General features: G+C 48.6%; 1 protein-coding gene across 8 annotated transcripts in view; it reads right to left on the bottom strand.

Annotated features, from left to right (window-relative positions):
* SAMD11 (sterile alpha motif domain containing 11) overlaps positions 1-20,884 on the bottom strand; it is a 243,279-nt gene that overhangs the window by 90,953 nt on the left and 131,442 nt on the right. For all 8 annotated transcript variants that reach the window (XM_086921420.1, XM_086921421.1, XM_086921422.1 and 5 more), the window contains exon 5: positions 16,205-16,329. In XM_086921420.1, coding sequence (XP_086777546.1) covers positions 16,205-16,329 — 125 coding nt within the window. The remainder of the gene's footprint in view (positions 1-16,204; positions 16,330-20,884) is intronic.

Here is a 20,884-nt window from a genome sequence, read left to right as displayed (position 1 = left end):
GAGATCGGGGCCTAAATCCATTGATAGCTATGGTGAGGAATGGCTATGTGTTAGAGTCTCTGTTAAGGTTAGCCATCCATCAAATTGTAGATAATACTGTATGGGGTGTTACGGGGTTTCTGCGTATTAATTGTAAAAATAATATTGAAAACGTTTTTGATATTTGATGTTTTTGTTGTTATAATAAATACGGTCAGGAGTTTTCGGGCCCTAACCCAAAAACTTTACAAAAGAAACTGTTGTGTGCTGTCTGTGCAAAGGGGGATGATGGGGGGGGAGGGGGGGGGGGCACATGAGGGGGGGGACCTGGGGCCCATACCAGGTCATGGGCAAGAACTTAGCAATCCCTGACCATATTGATGAATCAGTTAGGGGGGAGTGGCAGCGAAAAGGCGAAGGTAAAGTAGAAGCGAGTTGTGAAAGTGGAGTGGCAGAAAGTTGTGAAAGTGGAGTGGCAGTGAGTGGGTTAAGGTGGAGCGGCAGTTAGTTATAAAAATGGACCAGAAGTGAGTCGGTGAATGTGGAGTGGCAGTGAGTGGGTGAAGGTGGAGTGGCAGTGAGTTATGACTGTGGACCAGCAGCGATTCAGTGAATGTGGAGTGGCAGTGAGTGGGTGACGGTGGTGCGGCACTGAGCTATGACAGTGGTCCAGCAGTGAGTAGTGAATGTGGAGAGGAAGTGAGTGGGTGGAAGTGTACCGGCAGTTAATACAGCACACCTCTTTAAGGAGTGACGGTCTTAGGCCCGGAGGCTCATATGGAGCCCAGTCCCTTCCCTGTGACTCTGGGTCGAGGCAGAGGAGCTGTAGGTTATCATGCAGCAGTACGAAAACCCACTCACCTAACACCTTAGTTTTTGGGTTAATAAGGTAATGGTTTCCTGGGGTTTAGGACCCGGACCCCCCAGGTTGCTCCCCGCCCACTCCCATCATAACCCACAAATGATTGATTCACTAAACAGTGCTGTGGGTAAAAAGAGGCCATGTTTATTAAAAAAACATCACAAATAAACACGACAATTCATAACAAGCAAGACTACAATTCAATAATTCAACACTATAAACGTATACATTTTTCAAAACCACAATTAATATTTACATATGTGTTTGTCCTAATATCATAAACCATCAGCAGTAATGTCAGATCTGAAGATGTTAACTCTAGCACTAAGGGGCATTCTGGTGCGCACCACCCCTGTTGAGAACCACGGAGGCGAAACCCACCTGCGTCCATGAGAAGTGGGCCCCTGCCATCTGGTTCTTGTCCGCAACCCTAGGGACCCACCCCTCCACCACCAGGCTGTCCAAAGGGGAGGGCTCGTAGGGTATAACCTGGGGCCACAGCCCCATGCCCTAGTTTGTAACGTGGTGCCCTTGCCCACCCCCTGCCGGTGCCGGTGTACCCATTCCCTCTGGGGTGAGCTTACCGTCAATTTTGTGGGAGCTCCCAAAGCCCCCCATTTTTTTTCTTTTACTCCTAACCTCCCTTTACTTCGACCTTTCCATTGACCCTAAAATTACCCTTCCCTCCATTTACCTCTACCCACCAATAAACCCCCTTACAAATAAACCCTAAAATCAATCATACCTCCCTTTACATCCACTCACCCCAAACCCTAAAATTACCCTTACCTCCCTTTACATCGACCCACTCCTTAGTTAAAATCACCCTTACCTCACTTTACATCTACCAGCACCTTTAACCCCTTTTTTTTAAATAACATAACATTGTATTACCAAAAAACACCTGCATGTTAAAGTACCGCGTGGTAATGGTAAATATCTATTCTATGTACTTTTCTTGATGGTATTTACCTCTACGTAAAAGACTGTGTGGTAAAGGTCATGTGTGGTTAAGACTGTATTGTAAAGGCTGTTTACCCTTCCGGAGATGCCATATGGAGAAGTTGGAGGGGCTGTAGAATTTCTCCCCGATATCAACAGCATAGCTATCAACAAGGCAGGGGGAGCTGCAGCCTTGGACCCAAGGATCTAAGGTGCTCAAAGAACTTCAGTTATAGCTGCATTTTTATTACCAGGCATAGGGATGGGGGGGCCCGTTGTTAGTGCTCGATTTTTACAGCACAACTACCAATCCAGACTTATTGCTATCAACTGGTGTCTTTTGGTCCGCCCCTTCCAACTTATTGGTGTGGAGTGCAAAAAAACGATGGATTTAGGCCCAGATCTGGGGTAAATGTATGACATTGTTCTGCATTCTGTCCATCAACTGTTGTTTTTGCACCTTTCAACTATTGGCTGATAACATCTCTCCCTGAGAGATCACAGAATGCCGCTCAGGTTAGAAAATGCCTTCTAGGGAGCTTTAAGTTTAGTATAATGTCCTGGATTCAGAGACGTAGCTACTATTGGTGCAGCATGTGCAGAGGCAACGGGGCCCTTAGCTCTGAGATGCCCAAAAAACCCAGGCAATGCTGTATTTTACTACCCCAGGAGCAGCCAAAGGTGCCATTTTACGTGCTTGCACCGGGGCCCATGGCATCCTTGCTTCACTACTGCCTGGATTCGCCACATTTTCTCCCTGATGGGTGTGTGGTGGGGAGAGTGGCTGAATCCTGCTTACCTCTCTCAAACCTCCCCCCAACTCAACAGGGGTTATTTCTGTATGAGGGTCCACAGACTGTCTACCTGGGGGGGGGCGGGTTAATAAATAATTCTCTGTCGGGATAGTTGGGCACAGTGTCTGTTTATGGGCACCGCGTGTCTCCTGTGTGGAGGTGGCAGCGCTTTCTAGAAATGGTTTTCCACACAGGGTGTAGAGAGATGCCACATAGTCTACACCTCATACCCCCCTGCACCCCCCCCCCCCCCCCCCCCCAGGAGGAACAGAGACCCTGAACCGGTCCTGCGCGGGCTCCGTCGGTGCCAGACAGCGCGCCTCAGCCACGGGTAGCGCGCCGTGTCCCTCGGTCGGACGGTACCATCTTGTGACCTGGCACAGGGAGGGCCGGGATATCCTGGTTCATGCAGCGGTTGCTTTGTGTTTGTTTGTTTATTTCATCGATTATACGGAACATGTGATGAGCTCGTGGGACAGCTTCAGTTCGAGCAGAAGGATCCTGCGGGTGCGCGTGCAGGACTTTGCGCCGGATGCTGCTGCGCCATGGGTGAACTTCGTCTGTATCACCCCGTGTTTCAGCTTTGAAGACGCCATCCCTCGCCCATTAATCCCCAAAAGCCCGCCTTCATCACAAATGCACTTGTCACAAAATATATGTAAAACACCCACGAATTCACATTCATAAAATCAGAAAAAGCAAATTTCGACAGTAAACCACCCCGAACGAAATCAAAAAGGTAGGGCGGTGGATGTTTATGTTACTTGCTTCTCTAGTGCTCAATGGCATTCATGTGGTTTCGAAGCACTTTTTGAGGATCCTTTGCGGTTTTGGGGTACACGACCAGTCGCTGCGACCTTCTTAAACTGCCTTTGGCGGTGTTTTGAAGTGTTTACAGGTGAGTTGATAGCTTGCACTGACTGACTGCACGTGTGCTCCGCGGCAGCACAGACGTCGAGTCTTTACCCTGTGTCACTAGGTATGGTTTCGGAGCTGTGACAGCAGTGTGCAGGGTCTCGTATCCTACCAGTGAATGCCACACGCTTCTGATACCCAGCTACCTCTGGTATGCTCTATGAACAGGGCACTGGGCCAGCTCCGGGCGTGCTGCCACCAGAACAGCATTGTGCCCGCCACAGACGCCGCCAGCTGACAAATAAGGACAAAGGCCCTCTGTGCCCGGGCCGGGCCAAGTACCAGGGAGGGGGCCACTCTCCCTAACTTCTTCAGCTGGGGAGACGCAGCCTTCCCGGGGGTCCTGCACCCACCAGACACTGACTGTGTGTGTTTGGGGGGCAGGGGGCGTCACCAGCCTCGGCTGTGGAAGGTCTCGGCCGCTACAGGCAGACACAGGGCTGTGGGAGGGCTCACCCAGCCCCTGGACAGACACAACGAGCTGTCATTGTCCTCCCATCGAGCTGCAGAAGGCACACGCTGAGCTTTCAGGGGGTCTCACCCTCCTGGGCAGACCAAGTTATATGTGGTCTAACCCTCCTGGGCACACAACGAGCTGTGTGTATGTGTGTGGGGTGGGGTTACTCAGTTGATCCAGGCACACGCTGAGCTGTCAGAGGTCTCACCCCCCCCGGGCACAAACAGAGCCGTGGGAGGGCTCACCCGTTCCAGGAACATATCGACCTGTCGGATTCTCACCCACCTCCTGGGCACAGAGCGAGCTTCGGAAGGGACCGCCCTTTCATTTGCACACACCGCGCTGTCAGAGGTCTCACCCACCTCCTGGGTGCACGCCGAGCCGTAGGAGAGCTCACGGCCTCTGGGCATACACAGAGTTGTGTGAAGGTTCACCCGGTCAAGGCACGGAACGATCTGTGAGAAGGCTGGCCCAGCTCCTCATCTCACCCGGGCACACGCTGAGCTGTCAGAGGTCGCACTATCCGGGGCACACACCGACTTACCATAGGTTTCACCCTCCTGGGCACACACCGAGCAGTGGAAGGGCTCACCAGATCCAGACGCACACCCAGCTGTCAGAAGTCTCACCTTTCTGGGCACGCATCCAGCTGTCAGTGGTCTCATCCTCACAGACACGCATGCAGCTGTCAGTGGTCTCATCCTCACGGGCACACACCGAGCTGTCAGTGGGGTCAGACACTCATTGGCACACACCGAGCTGTTGGAGAGAGACCTCACCCGATCTGGGCACACACCGAGCTGTGAGAGGGCATATTTCAGCCGGGCACACACTGAGCTGTCAAAGGTCGCACTTTCCGGGGCACACACCGAATTATCATGGGTTTCACCCTCCTGGGCAAACACCTAGCAGTGTGGGGGCTCACCAGATCCAGCCACACACTTCACTGAGCTGTGGCTAGGGCCAGACTGGGCCCCGAAGCAGCCCTGTCAAATGTTTTCAGACCAGCCCCCCTACGGTGCATAGCGAGTGCAGCCAGCGAGCCAGACCACTACAAAGACATTTGCCATTATATATGCACTTGTATTGGCTTTTAAAGCAGGGGCCTCCAATCTTTTCTGTAATAAGAGCTACTCATATTCATTGAAAATCCTCCTGAGCTACTAATATTATTCTAATAGTGACCATTCCAGACAAGATTATATTAGAGGCCACTCACCCCAAGCAAGAATACCAGCAGTGATCGCCTCAATGCATCAAGCATGGTTAAATATTTTCATTCAGCCAAACAGAAGCTTCTAATGGAGAGCTACTTCCAAGTAGTTGGAGAGCTATTAGTATCTCCAGAGCTACCCGCTGGAGAAGCCTGCTTTTAAAGCATAGTGAATGATGACCTTGCTGTGCACCGGGACATGACAATCTTTGTTGTTATGATTCACTTAGTTGCACCCGCCAACAGTGCCCCTCAGCTCACCGTAGCCTCTCACATATGTATTATATGTTTTATAGCTCATCTCATACCAGTGTAGGGTTGGAACACTTTACATCACACATACAGAGACAATGAATAATAAGTGTGTAAATCAGTGTATAGAAAATGTTACATACAGTAAAGCAACATCAGGATAACTAAAGACTCTGAAAAAACACATAACTTTGTAGCCTGTGCCATGCAGCTAGCATGCAGCTCTTTGATGGCAGTTCATAGCTCACTGTGCTAGATTAGGATAGTAATTTATAAACTGCACAGAAAAGAATCTCTGTGACAAAAGCAGTAACCCACTGAGCTATGCACATAAAATATGCATGGTACACGTTCTTTGCAGCAGGCATATTAACCCTCTGCCCTTCCTTGGATGAGTAAAAACAGCCACTACACAAAACTTCCATCTCTCTCCAGCAGGTACATCAATCACCAGTTACCATGACACTTGTATTGATGCCCACAAACTGCAGAATGTACAAGGAACTTTGCAGTGCTTTTAAAACTGCTGCACTGCTACAAAACCGGCACACAGTGACAAAACTGACCCCCCACCCTTCCAACTTCCCGGGAAACGCCCGATGCCCAGTCCGGCCTTGACTGTGGTAGGGCTCACCTGACCCGATCACACACTGAGCATGGAGACTTTCCGCTCTCCTGGGCACACATCTGGATGTCAGTGGTCTCACCATACTGGGCACGCATCCATTTCGCTGGAATCTCATCCTCCTGGGTGCACACTGACCTATGGGGGCATAGGGGGTGGGGAGCTCACCTGAACCGGTCACACACGGAGCTGTCAGAGGTCACACTCTGATGGGCACACCTCCAGCTGTCACTGGTCTCCCCCTCCTGGACACACCGCGTTTCCCGGGGTCTCCGCGGGATGCGAGCAGCCGCCCTTGCCGATCCTACAGCCGCCGTCAGAGGCCGCAGGGGATTTGCAGTTGTTTACAGACACCCCGAGCTGCGCTAAGTAGCTCCTAAACCTGTTTAATGTGCAAACCAGGAGCTTTGCAGCCCAGACTTTGTCAAATAGCCCTGGCCGGCTCATCCCTCGGCGTGTCTCCCTTAATTAGGATTAGTCTGCAGGCCCCGGGGTAAATCCCTGGCCCTTCTTGCATGGACAGCACCTCGCCAGTTAGCTGCGACTTATCTCCCCTTTTAGCTAAGGCTTTCCTGCCCCGCCACCCGCTTCCCGGCTTACATCGAGGGCTCCCTCACCCAGCGCCCTCCATCGGAGCTTCTGGTAGGTGCAGTCACGAGAGACCCGCAGGCCGCTCACCAGGAGCTCCATTCTATCGAGAGAGACCTCCAACTGTCTCACAGTGTGCTCTTGGGCTCACGTTTAACGACCAGGGATGGCAGACCGTCTCAACGTGCGGTATGGGACTCGGGCCTAGAGATTTGAGAAAGCACAGTGCCTCACTGTGTGCGCTGAGACTCTGGCCAACAGATGATGACGTTACAACGCATACCTTTACAACACATTTTTTACAACGCAACATCCATTGCAACGCATTCCATTGCAACGCATGCCATTACAACTAATTTTTAAAAAACTACCTTTACAACGCATTCCATTACAATGCATACTACCTTTACAACGCATACCATTAAAACGCATACCATTACATTGCATGTATGGTAAGTATTTGATAGTGTAGGGGTAAAAATTACTATTCTAACTCAAGTTGGTGCAATAGTATGGTAAGTGTTTGATATTGTAGGAGTTAAAATTACTATTCTAACTCCAGGGAGTGCATCAGTGGGGTAAGTGTTGGATAGTGTAAGGGTACTATGCGTTGTGATGGTATGTGTTGTAATGACTGCGTTGTAATGACATGCGTTGTAGTGGTATGCTTTGTAGTGTCATGCGTTGTAATGGTTGCATTGTAATGGCATGCGTTGTAATGGATGTTGTGTTGTAAAAGTTTAGTTGTAATGGTAGTGCGTTGTAAAAGTTGCGTAGTAAAGGTTGTTTCCCGCCTTGTCATATGTTGTGCACCGGCCTATGGCTAAGACGAAGAGACCGTCTCACCGTGTGCTCTGGGACTATGGTCTATGGATACGAGACCTGCAGACCAACATACTGTGTGCCCTTGGACATGAGGGTCACCCTCAGGCCCGGACTGGCCGTTGCGGGCACCGGGCAATTCCCCGGTGCGCCGCAAGGGTGGGGGCCGGTTTTGGGCCCCTGGGGGCCGTTTTTGTTACTGCAAAAACGGCCCTGTAACAAAATCGACCGAAAACCGGCCCTGGCAAAGTGCGCGGTCGCACCCCCAATCCCCCTCGGGGATTGGGGGGGGGGGGGGGGGGGGGGGGGGGTTTGGCCAAGCACTTTGCCAGGGCCTGTTTTGGTTCCCAGTCCGGCCCTGGTCACCCAAGTCTAACGTCTAAACAAGTCCTGAATCTAAAGTCCAGTTCTACTCTGAATCTAAGGTCCAGTTCGGCCCTGAATCTAGCGTTTGCAGCGTCTGTGAATATAAGCTCCAGTTGGGCTCTGAATGTGAGATATCCACTTAGTCCCAAGTCCAAGGCCTGCATTGATCCATCTTTTAAGGCCTGTATTTTTCCTGAAGCTAAGGTCCACTTCAGGTTCTGAATGTCAGCTCTCCGCTGAGCTTGAATCCAGGGTCCAGTTGGACTCTTAGGGGCAGATTTACAAGCCCCTTGCGCAGCTGCTGCATCACTTTTGTGACGCTGCTGCGGCGTAAATGTTGCGGCCCATTTATAACGTGACGCATCTATGGAGATGCGTAACGTTGTAAAGCCCTGCATCACATTATACCTTCAGGTATAATGTATGCAGGGTGGGCGTTCCCATGCAAAAAGCAATTAAGAACTGATGCAGTGAAATCTATAAGATTTCACTGCGTCACTCCACGCCTTCACTGCATCAAAATCCTTACGCCTCCTCAGACCAGGCGTAGGGAATGACGCAGGGCTTTTTGAATAGGACTCCACCACGTATTGTGGCGCATTGCTGGAGTTGCATCACTTTCATGAGCAACTCCATCAATGCATCACTTTTGCACCAACAGATGCGTCAGAATTTCTGACGCATCTGTTAATCGTTGTGCCATGGAGCACTGTATTCTAAATACAGCGCATCCATAGTGGCGCAAATGCAAGGAAACTGACGCATCTTTGCAGATGCGTCAGTTCCTTGCCCTACAATACTTAGTTCACTCTGAATCACAGATTCTGTTTGGTTCTGAATATACTCAGCACTGGGCCTCGCCCCAGTGGGACCTGCTGCTCTGAATCTGGGGTTCACTCCGGCACTTGGTCCAACACGCCTTAGGCTGATACTGGCCGAGCCTCGGGTCTGCGCCGGTCCTGAACCTCAAGCCCACACTGCTCTGAATCTAAAGCCCGGTCTCAGGCTTGAGTCTGCAGCGCGGAACCAGCCTGTATCCGAGCACATCATTTGTACGTGACCCCCTTGCAAGCAGTGCTCTCCCGCGCCGTCCTCTGCTCCGCCGGCGCCACCCCCGGCTCCATCCTCGCGAGGCGCCAGGCGCGGAGCAGAACCTGCCCTGCTATCTCATGCAGAAAGCGCCGGGGTCCTGGCGGGCAGCGGCAGACGTCAGGCCGCATTTATTTATGTGGCTGAGAGACGCGGCCGCCTGCGGCTCCTGAGCCTCCGTGACTCAACGCGCTGTCGATCTGTCCCCGTGAACAACTCCGAGGAGACACGGGGGCCGGGGGTGAGGAGCCGCGGCGGGGGAGGGGGGAAGCGGGCATGGAACACAACTCGCTCCTCACCGCCACCCCCCCTCGGGCCCCGTGGCGTGCCTGCTCGCGAGCAGGTGCGAGGACGGGCGACCCCTCATTGTTTTAAGATATAAAAAAAAGACTAATCTTGAGGGGAAAACTAAAAACGCTGGAGCAAAAAATAAAACATGAAGGGGAAAAGGTGAGTGATGTTAACAAGTTATGGTTGGCTTATGGTGGTTAGCTTAGAGGGACAGGTATGGCTTAAATGTCTAGGGGTACCTTACTTTAAGGGAAACGGGGTAAAGGAGCACCCCCTCCTGCACAAAAAGAAAACAAGTGCAAAATGTAGCAAACGGGAGAAGATGACAAGCGAAGCCCCTACCTTGGGCTCTGCCCTCGGGCTTAGACACTGTTAGTCAATAAACCAGACGCCTAACCTGGCTAAGGGGTGTGCCACAGGAGGTCTGACCCCAGGATGTCTCCATTGCGCTGGTGAACATTTTCTGGTTAGTGAAAAATCTTTCTTTTCTCTGCTGGTTGGTAACAAGGTTCCCGGTGCCTGACTGCACATGTCAGTGCTGTGTTTATCTTTCATGTTTGTTTGCACCCAGGCCTCCTCAAGGGCCTGTCAAATATCTAAACCCATCAAGTGTTCCTGATTTGTTCCAATAAACCTTTACACATTGGTTTGTATACCTTGTACGTTCGTCTTACGGATATACCCTGGTCTTCCCTGGTCATCAGGGGTCTTTCACCTACCACAACACATCAAGTGCCACAGACTCACTTCAACACACCTTTACAGGTTATTTTAGATATGATGTAGGTGCCTCTTACAGATATACCTTGGCATCCTCTGACACCGAGAGCCTGGTCCCTATCTCAACCTGACTCATTTTAATACATACCGTTAAACATTGATTTATATATGTTTTCTTTACTTTCAGACATTCTCCACTCACCAAGGACCTTTCACCTGAGTCTGCAGTCAAATGCTCCGAATTCATTCCTATGTTCCTTTACAGGTTGGTTAATATCTAATGTTTGGACCTCTTATGAATTTACCCTGGAATTCCCTGCTCATCAGGGGTCTGCCACCCACCTCAGCACTTGAAGTGTTCCTGGCTCATTTCGATATACATTTACAGGTTGATTTATATATAATGTATGTACCTCTCACTGCAGCTGTTTTTCTAGACTGCAAATGCTTTTTCTGTACAGGGCTCTGACTGACACCCTTGAGGCCTGGTCAGTGCTATAGAACACCACAAATAAATAAACCACAGGAACAGCTTCACCCGTGGTCCAAGAGCCAGCAGGCTGTGAGGAGGCAGACAGAGCCCAGCTCTGGTTGGAAACCCACAATAGGCTCTCCTTGGATGTCAGAAAATCGAGGACAGAACTATTGTCCCCAAAACTTTTTGTTGCCGAAATATCGACAACTACAATATCGTGAAATTTAAACATAGATGAGTGTATATATATTGTTCCTAACTCCACATCCATAAGTCTTAGGCATAGATGGCACCAAGATACATATATGTGGCATAAGTATGGTAAACCTATACCCAGGGCCCTAGAATTATGCAGCAGGAAAGGCCCAACTTATGCAGCAGGGTTGACTCAACTATTTAAGAAGAAAAGGCAAATTATGGGGCGTAAAGCAGCATATTTTGCGATGCTATTACTTCATTGTTTTGTCATTTTTGCCAAAATTAACACAGCTTTGCAAAGATTTCACCTCATTAAGACCACTTTAACACCTAAATGCAGCAATACTGAAAGAATACCAGTCAAACCTTTCACTGCCCAGCAACGTGCCGCACCTTTTTTTTTTAGCAACTTTTGATCCGTTTCAGGTGAAATATTTTTTAAATATGTAAACTATGTTGCAGATTATGAGGCAAATCCATAATTATGCAGAAACGCGCCACTGAATTGTGTAATTTCAGAGTCCCTTCCTATGCTTACCTATATATACTTACCTTCTCAATATTTTTGCAGGATGGTATTTTGTCCATGATAATCTGGTTCTATACCGTCCCTGGCTTGGGCTGGATATGACATCTGCTCTAGGCCAGGACACCATGCCCAGCCATTAACTTCCCTGGCCTTCACACCCATCGTGTCCTACCTTATGGGCACTGGGGACACACTCGGGCCTGGGCACCGAGAATGCCCTACACTCATGGCTTGTCCATGGGCTGCACAGTTAATGTCCTCTCCTAGGCTACCCACTTGTCCCCTGTGTGCCACACACCTGTCAAATTGGCAGCCAGGATGGGGAGGACCTGGGGCGGGCAGTAGAACGGAGGGCGAGAGGAGTGCGTGAAGAGGGTAGGTGAGAGAAAACCTTGAGAGGGCAGATGGGGAGACAGCAGCAGATGGGAGAGAGGGCTGGCTGAGGAGGAAGACAGATGGGTGCAGGGAGGCAGTGTGGCAGGAGAGAAGAGGGGAAGAGACATGGGTGAGGATGAGGAAGGAGCCTGAGAGAAGCGTGAAAGCGACAGGGGAGTGGAGTGGACGGTGGAGTGAGATGAGTGGGAGAAGGTGGAGGAGGAGGGAGAAAAAGCAGGAGAAAAAAGGAAACGGACTAGGAGGTGGGAGAGAGAGAGAGGAATGAGCAAAAATGAAGGAGGAGAGTGAAAGAACGAGGGACACTGTCCGGGGAGAGGAGTAAAAGGGGAATGAGAGAGGGCAAGTGGTTAAAGGCAGGAAGGAAGAGGTTAGGACAGGAGAGAAGGTGCAAGGTAGAAAGGTTTGTAGGCAAGGAAAGGGAGAGAGTGAGGGATGGCGGGTAAAAGCGAGGAGAGAATGAAGAAGAGGGCGCACGAATCCCTGGCCAGGGAGCGGGCGGGCCTGTATGTCCAGGCGGAGGATGAGGGGGGCACGGCGGCGCCCAGGCGCATCCCTCAGGCTGGCGGATTGCAATAAGGGCCCCGAGCAGGGGCCGCGGTGATGAAGAGATCTGCTCTGTGTGGAGGCCGGAGGGGGAGGGGGCTGCATCTCACCCACAGGAATACCTCAATCATCGGCTAACACCGGCTCCGAGGCGATCAATACGGCAATTAGATTTTATCAGGGCCGCCTCTCCCGCCTCCTGCCCGCCTGTCAGCGCGCCTCCCCCTCGCAGCCATAAACTCACAGGGCGCCCAGGCGGCGGCGGAGGCGAAATATATTGTTTTCTCTGCAATTTATTGAACTTCCACGGAGATTCAAGGGAGGCGCGTACTGTACAGGCACGCTCATACCCCACACGCACTGTCACCCTCACTCCACTCTAACCGTACCCCAAAACACTGTGTCAACCCTCACCTACCCCAGCCTTACCCCACACACCCATCAACCTTCGCTTTACCCTAATCTTATCCCCAAACACCCTGTCAACCCCCATGTCCCCTATCCTTTCCCTACAAACCCTGTCAACCTACGCATACCCCAGACACCCTTGTCAATCCTAACTTAACCCTAACCTTACCCTCACACCCTGTCAATCCACACTTCATCCTAACCTTACCCTCACACCCTGTCAACCCTCACCTCACCCTACTCTCACACCCTGTCAACCCTCACTTCACCCTAACCCTACTCTCACACCCTGTCAATCCTCACTTCACCCTAACCCTACTCTCACACCCTGTCAATCCTCACTTCACCCTAACCCTACTCTCACACCCTGTCAATCCTCACTTCACCCTAACCTTACTCTCACACCCTGTCAACCCTCACTTCACCCTAACCCTACTCTCACACCCCGTCAACCCTCACTTCACCCTAACCCTACCCTCACACCCTGTCAACCCTCACCTCACCCTACTCTCACACCCTGTCAACCCTCACTTCACCCTAACCCTACTCTCACACCCTGTCAATCCTCATTTCACCCTAACCTTACTCTCACACCCTGTCAACCCTCACTTCACCCTAACCCTACTCTCACACCCCGTCAACCCTCACTTCACCCTAACCCTACTCTCACACCCTGTCAATCCTCACTTCACCCTAACCCTACTCTCACACCCTGTCAATCCTCACTTCACCCTAACCTTACTCTCACACCCTGTCAACCCTCACTTCACCCTAACCCTACTCTCACACCCCGTCAACCCTCACTTCACCCTAACCCTACCCTCACACCCTGTCAACCCTCACCTCACCCTACTCTCACACCCTGTCAACCCTCACTTCACCCTAACCCTACTCTCACACCCTGTCAATCCACACTTCACCCTAACCTTACCCTCACACCCTGTCAACCCTCACCTCACCCTACTCTCACACCCTGTCAACCCTCACTTCACCCCAACCCTACTCTCACACCCTGTCAATCCTCATTTCACCCTAACCTTACTCTCACACCCTGTCAACCCTCACTTCACCCTAACCCTACTCTCACACCCCGTCAACCCTCACTTCCCGTAACCTTTCCCCATACACCCTGTCAACCTTCACTTTACCCTGACCTTACCCCACAAACACTCCCTGTTCAATTTCCACTTTACCATAACCGTAACCCACGCACCATGTCAACCCTCACTCTCCCCAACCCCCACACACCCTGTTCAGCCCTTTTTTGTCCTAGATTTACGCCACACATCCTGCCCAATCTTCGCTTCCTCCAACTTTACCCTCTCACACCCTGTTCAACCTTCATTTTACCCTAATCATACCCCAAGCACCTTGCCAACTCTCTCTTCCCTTAACCTTACCCCACACACCTTGTCAACCCTCACTTCCCCCAACTTTACTGCTCGCATCCACCTCAACACTCACTCGACCCAAACTTTCAACCATCACTTCACCATAATCTTACACCCATACCTCTTTCTCAATACAGACTTTACCCTAACCTTGCTCCTCACCCTCTCTTCAACCCTCACTACACCCTAGCATTTCACCCCACACCCTGGCAACCCTGCCATCACATTCACCCAGCTTCAGACACCCTTTTCAAACCTCACTTCACACAAGCCTTTCCTCGCATGATATTTTCAACCCATTTTTGCAAAAAGTTAACTCCACCTCTTTCTCACCCCTCTCCTTACACTCACCCGGCCAAAACCCACGTTCAAACATACTTTACGTTCTGCACGGACTGTTCAACCCTCTCTTCGCCCAACTTGTACAATGAACGACCTGATAAAACTCGGAGGGCTCTCCTCTTTCACATTCTCTGGTAATGCTGGGCAAGGAGTAAACTGGGCCTACACGAATGTATCACTGCACCAGCAACACAGTAAACACCTGGGGTGCGGAGGCTCTAACCCAGCACTTCACACACACACAGCACATATGTACATTGCGCTCAAAGCAAACCTACTGACTGACTCAAGAACAAGCATATATAATATATAAGTAATGATGAAAAAAGACCTAAATCGTGAAAACGATCTACTGGGATACAGCCTCAGTCACAGGTTAGCTTTATTGTCTCAGAACAAGGTAAAATGATTTCTGGTACCAATATTGGACCTGGCAATTTGCAAAGGCCCTGTCCTTTTGCCTTACTTCTACTGTTGTACTACAAGTTGTACTCTGAGGCTAGTCTTTTAAGAACCTTGTTGGATAATTCCACCCTCTGGCAGAATCCCAAACCTCTCACTGGATAAGACAGAAAATGTTGGGGTGCTGGTAACCAATGTCATGGTACAGAAGAATGTGAGCTGGAGAATTTGTGATGTATGATTCAAAATGGGCACCCTCCTTCCCATTGGTTGTGGTTCAACATACCATCCAATCATATATCAAAAGCACAAGGGGGTGTTCTTTGTTTCTCCAGGTTTCTAAGGGTGCTCACTGCCAAAGAGGTCAATAACAATATTGGCACTCGGAAGATCTGATTCACCCCAGGGCACAGAAAGGAAAGGAAAGTGCCAGGAGAAAAAGATACTGTACTCTAAGAAACAGGAGGTAGAAGTTTCAACTCTTTACCATTCACTCCGACAAAAGTCAAATTCACACCTACTTTAACAAACTCCCTTCTTTCACTGGGTAAATCACATAATCAGGTTGATTTAGGGGCATAGGGGTTTAAACTGCCCAATATAGTGTGTGTATAAAGTTGTAGTTATATTTATGTATTGGCTGCGTGGGGTCGCTGAAATGCTTATGTCCTCAGGCAGAATCTCACAGGAATTCATTTTTCCAAAATAAAAAACCCAACATTTTGGATTTTTTGTACCTGCCCCAGACACAGGGCAAAATAATTTACAATTTAATTACGTGTTCGCAGTTCCAATGATTCGGCCAATTAGATTGACTGAAACACTGAACTACTCAGCATTCACAGAATGTGTCTCAAGAATGTTGATTCAAGTGTGCCATGTGGAAAAGGGCTGTGTGGGTGATAAAACGATGCAAGGGTGCCCAACCAGCACATCAACCTGGTCAACTCCCAACTCAAATCATTCTACCATTTCACTCCTAGGGGGAATCCTCTCTAAGATGGAACCCTTGGAATGTGCCAGCACCAGTTCCGGAGTCAGCTCCCAAAGCATGATGGGAGAAGAGCATACCGCCTCAAGCAACAGAATACCCCCGCTATAAAATCTAGCTTTTAAGCTGCAATTCACACCCCATCTTCTGGCAACAGGCTGATCTACTGACATTAGGACCCGGAACCCCCAGGTTGTTCCCGGCCCCGCCCCCATCAGAACCCACAAATCAAGACTTGATGACAAGAGCTGTGAGTAAATGAGGCTGTTTATTACAAACCATCACACATAAACATGACAATATATAACTAGTAAGATTCAAATGCAATACTTTGATATGATAAAGACGTATTTGTGGTTGAAACCCAGCGACCTATGACGGTACCACTGTGGTATGTAACAGCACCACAGTCACTTGTGGAAGTTACAGAATTACCCCTGGCTGATATGCAGTCACATGTGGCAGGACCAGGCTTCTGTGGCAGAATAGGGCATCACTGACACCACAGCAAGCATCCATAGCACCACAGTCATACCTGGAAACGCTGCGTTTCCACTGCTTATTTGTTCTGTACAGTGCACCAAAGTACATGAATACTGCAGTAAAAACCCTACCTGCTGCTCCAAAGCCCACATCCACGCTGGTCCTCTTCAGATCTCCCCGGCTCTGGGTGTCGGGCATAACGAGCTGGTGACTCTGGTGCAGGTTAGAGAGGATGGAGGACAGGTCGCTATCACGACTGTGGGGAGAAATAACACAGAAAGGTCAAATGTGGTGGTCTCTTGTATTGGGTAGGTTTACATACGCAGTGGCTTTTTTCAGCTGGGATGCTGCCACTGACGACTGAGGGATAATGGTGAGAGACACATCAAGCCAAAACTTTACAATGCTCTACAGATAGATAATCAATTCCCATGAGCCGATGAAGATTGCACGAGGAAATAAGAATAACTTGCCAAAGTAGACAGGAGTATTGATCTCATAGTGCTTTATTTAACACAGCGTTAGCAGATTGCCAATTTCCAATTTTGGAAATCACACTGGCCAAGAAACTCAAAATAAGATTGCCCTGGTACATTTAGTATAACAAATCATTCAGCATACATTATCACCCCATGAGGGCCAGGGAGAAAGCTGGTAGGAGTAGGAGGCAGTGAAACACTGCTGCAATGTCCACATGAGTTTCGGGTCCTTTCTATGGGCCCTTCTTCAGGACAACAAACCACAGGAACATGTTGTGGCGGCCAGTTGCATAATAAGTACAGCCACTTGTTGCCCTAAAGCAAGACCAGAGAAAAGATCAAATTACAACTAAAATTCACCAAGTTTGAAATCAACCCTGCATGTTTAAAATGTTTAAAAATATTTAGGCCTCACAGGGTGGAGACTGTGATGATAAATTGACTATGAGTGAAGTTGTTTGGATTAAGAAATTGGGGGCATTGAACTTGTGAGCCCCAATGATGACAAACAACACCCTGGGTATACCTAAATGGTTTCCAATGTATTACAGCCTGGTTCATTATTCTTTCTTCCACACCAATTCTCTTGGGGTATTGACTATTCTGTCTCACATTACTTACACACATAATTATTTTGCCTGTCTTTTTGGTTATCGATTTTTATAGTGATTTACGCCACTAGAAGACCCTTAATGTGTAGGAAAAAATGAAAATATGGACCAGGAAAGAGAAAAAGAGTGGGACATGTTACCAGGAAGATTCGTTCCCTACGTCTCTGAGAATGAGAGCTGACATTAATTGACAGTTAAAACCACAAAGTGTCCTAGCTGGATTTACCAGTGACCCAGCACCACTATATTTATTTTCTTCTGGCATGATGGCACCAATTGCTCAGACATAGAATTGAGATTGTTGCCATACAAGGGCATTAACACAATAAAGCGCGGTTGTGATATTCTAACACTGCACCACACCCTCTCACGCTTACTGAGGATTTGCCCCCACACTGTTGTGAACAGAATCGAGTAGCTACGCTTGGGCTGTGTAACATCAAACCAGAGCAGAGAATCACCAACCTAATGATTGGATGGCTTTCAGCATGAACAGTGGTAGATGTACACCTTCCTTCTTCCTTTTTCTTCTTTTATTGCTACCCTTAATATTTTATCAAGCTACTCTAACATTTGTTTTTTGCTTTCCTGCCCAGTATAGCCCTCAGTATTTGATCAGTCCACGCTCCACACCTTAGAGAGTTTGTCTCATTTTCTCTGTTTTTTTAATATATTAAGGGTTCAATTGCAACCAAATTCACAGCCTGTCTTTCTGGGCCTCTCGAGCTTGTATGAACACATCAGTCAAGTTTCCAGTCCTGATGAAGGGTCTGCAGCAAGAATCTTTTTTTAGTAACATGATCTGTCCAGCTTTCTTCATTTACCATGCCCCAGTGTTCAATTATACCTATAAGATATGTTATTAGAAACCATGGTCTATTACACTATGCATGCTGCTGCAATAATATTTCGTATTGATTGCAGATATGTGGTTTCAAAAATCAGGACTGGCCAATCAAGTGGTCAAAGTGTGATTTGCAAATGCTGGAAACATACAATAACATAACATAGCTTCTACACGCTACACAAATGCTCACCACAGTATATCCTAGCATAAGCGGATTCTGCATTTTTCGGCACAGGGCTCCAGTCTGACGCAAGAGATTAATTCTGATGAACTGGGCAGCATCTCAGGATAGAACCAATGTGACTTACTAGTCTACCGCCACCGGCACAGACTCGCTGTCAGCCCACTCTTACACCTGGGTAATGCCAGGCTCTAGCGTGGAGACCCATAGCCCTAGACTGCCTGCCTGGCAGATCTCCAGGAGAGCGTTTTGGAGTCCATTACTACGGACAGGCTAAGTCTCTCTGATGTGTTCGACCCTCTGATTGATACCAGTTGAGTAAATTACACATAGTCGGCCCCCCAGCAGAGCATGCAGGGTGGGCTGTTCCTTTATCCTCTGTTCCCAAACACCAAAGCATCACGAGCATCAGTGCCACAATTCTAATGCCAGCCTAGTAACAACACAGTGCGTACGACGAGATGCCAAACAGAGCAAATACCTTTAGAATTTCTAGTACAAGTCCAGCATTTGGCAAACCTCGCACACCCCCAAGAATGAAATAAGACCGGAAAACAACTAATTCATAATTTCGACAAGGAGACTGTAAAATCAGACCATCAAAGTTACACTTTCTTTTTAATGTATCAACAATGTACAGGTGGATCTTGATAATTGGTACACTTTCATTTCTTATGGACCATTTGTGTCTGACTTTTAGTAGCAATATCTTGGGGTTCTAGCTGTACAAAACATAGACAGGATGGCCAAAGTGAACTTGAACAAAGTCTTGAAGGACACCAGAAAGTTGCTATGGTCATGGATGTGTCACCCGCTTATGATGTTTGGGAGAATCAACATCATAAAGATGTCGATATTGCCAAAATATAGCTTCATTTTTCAACGCGATTCCGTTAACATTCAGAAGGGACTGGTTTAAGAAATTGCAGGGAGAGAGAAGCAGTTTTATTTGGGCCTCAGAGGGAGCTAGAATGGCCTTGATAAAGCTTCTTGGAAGACTGATTGATGGCGGGATTGAGGCTCCACATTTTCAGTTAGATTGTTGGGCCTTCCAGGTGAAAAACATCTGAAATCTGTTAAGGGGAGGGTTACCTGCAGTGAAGCTCCATCTTCCATGCCCTGCTGGAAGATCTGCCACACGGGCACAGGTGCTTCTTATATAAGTTTGGACATTTCTAAATTTTTTAAACAGGTCAGGTTGAAGGATCCGGGTGCTGCTTGCAGGCTTTGAGTGCAGATCAGGCAGGTCTTGGGGATGCCTTACTTCAGTGAATTTGCTCCTATCTGGGATTCGCCAGGAACCCCGGACTGCCAGTAAGACAGCAGGCTTTGCAAGGCCACTGAAAGAAGCAGAGCTCAATGCTTGGGGACAGATCAATAAAGAAGACCTCTTGATATCTTAGTAAGATATATCTCGGGACACAGGAGACAGGCTATCTAGGTTCAAGTACTTTCAAAAGACCAGCTGGCTACGAGATTTGCGTCAAGAGGTTTGGGAAATGAGTGGGAAGAAAAACTAGAAGGGAACACCCCCATAATGAAAGAGGTGAGGAGGAGGTACTGGGTGTTAGTACAAACCACAGACGGAGCCTTCACTTTGCCAGAGACGATTTGGAAGAGGGGCCTGCCTAGGTTGGAGTTAACACATTTGGCAAGAATCTATGCCTACTAGGCGTGAATCAGTCAAATATGCATAACTCAAGAAAGAAAATCTGTTTACTTTGCTTAGAGCCAATTGAACTCTGAAGAAGTTATCGAGCTTGAGTAACCGAGATGTGAAGTCCATAGAGTATGATGTACATATGCAGTGTCCCTCTATTCCACTCTTCTGGCAAGAAGTGGGTAAGTCTCTATCTGAGATGCTGCATAGAGATATAGAGGTAAGCCTATCACTTGTGATTTTCAGTATCTTAGAGGGCAATGGGGCTATTATTAAGCTGCCCAAGAGACAAAGTTTACTTCTATTCGGGCTTATTTTGCTGGCAAGAAGGGAGGTCTGCTTGAAATAGGTATCTCTTAGCCCTCCTGGCTTTCCTGAGTGGGCATTATCAGCTTGGAGGGTTAAGAAGCTTGACTGTTACTGTACTACAATGAGGAAAAGACATGTGGAAACTATTAGAGACCCGGGGGGAAGATCGGGACAGTAGTGGAGGGCTGATGAAACATATTGGTAATGTGTCCAATGATTAAGACCAAGGCAGGAGAGAGAATATGGCCTAACGGCTAGGGCGGTCAACCTCAAATCTGGGGAACTGGGTTTGAGTCTCGGCAAGGACGCGCAACATCCTGTGATTCTGGGCAAATCACTTAATCTCCCCGTGCCTATCAAAAATGAAAGTGTCTTCATGTAACGCAACTGGTGCACATGTAAAAGTGCTCTGATACCTGATACCTTCAAGTCAAGTTTGTGCTATAAAAAAAAAAAGGCATTAACAAATGTGAATAAACAGGGCCTTTTAGAACAGCTAATGTTGAAAAGGTCACGCTCAGGTTGAGGTGCTTAGGTAGTGGGTTTTGTGGTCTTAGAAGCCCTTCCTTTGAGAATCAACTGCCTGCTGCAAATGAGGACACAAAAAAAATACAGGTGCATCACACAGTAACTTGGTTAAAAAAAATGAATGAACTGGAAAACCCCTTGTGAACCACAGAGTATGGTTAATGAATTACACCCAATGTGTAGGTGCATGTGTCCT

Source organism: Lissotriton vulgaris, chromosome 5 (assembly GCF_964263255.1).
Source record: "Lissotriton vulgaris chromosome 5, aLisVul1.2, whole genome shotgun sequence".
In the NCBI taxonomy this organism is placed as follows: domain Eukaryota; kingdom Metazoa; phylum Chordata; class Amphibia; order Caudata; family Salamandridae; genus Lissotriton; species Lissotriton vulgaris.
The sequence above is the reverse complement of the archived record's forward strand: the minus strand, read 5'-3'. Positions and strand labels throughout refer to the sequence as shown.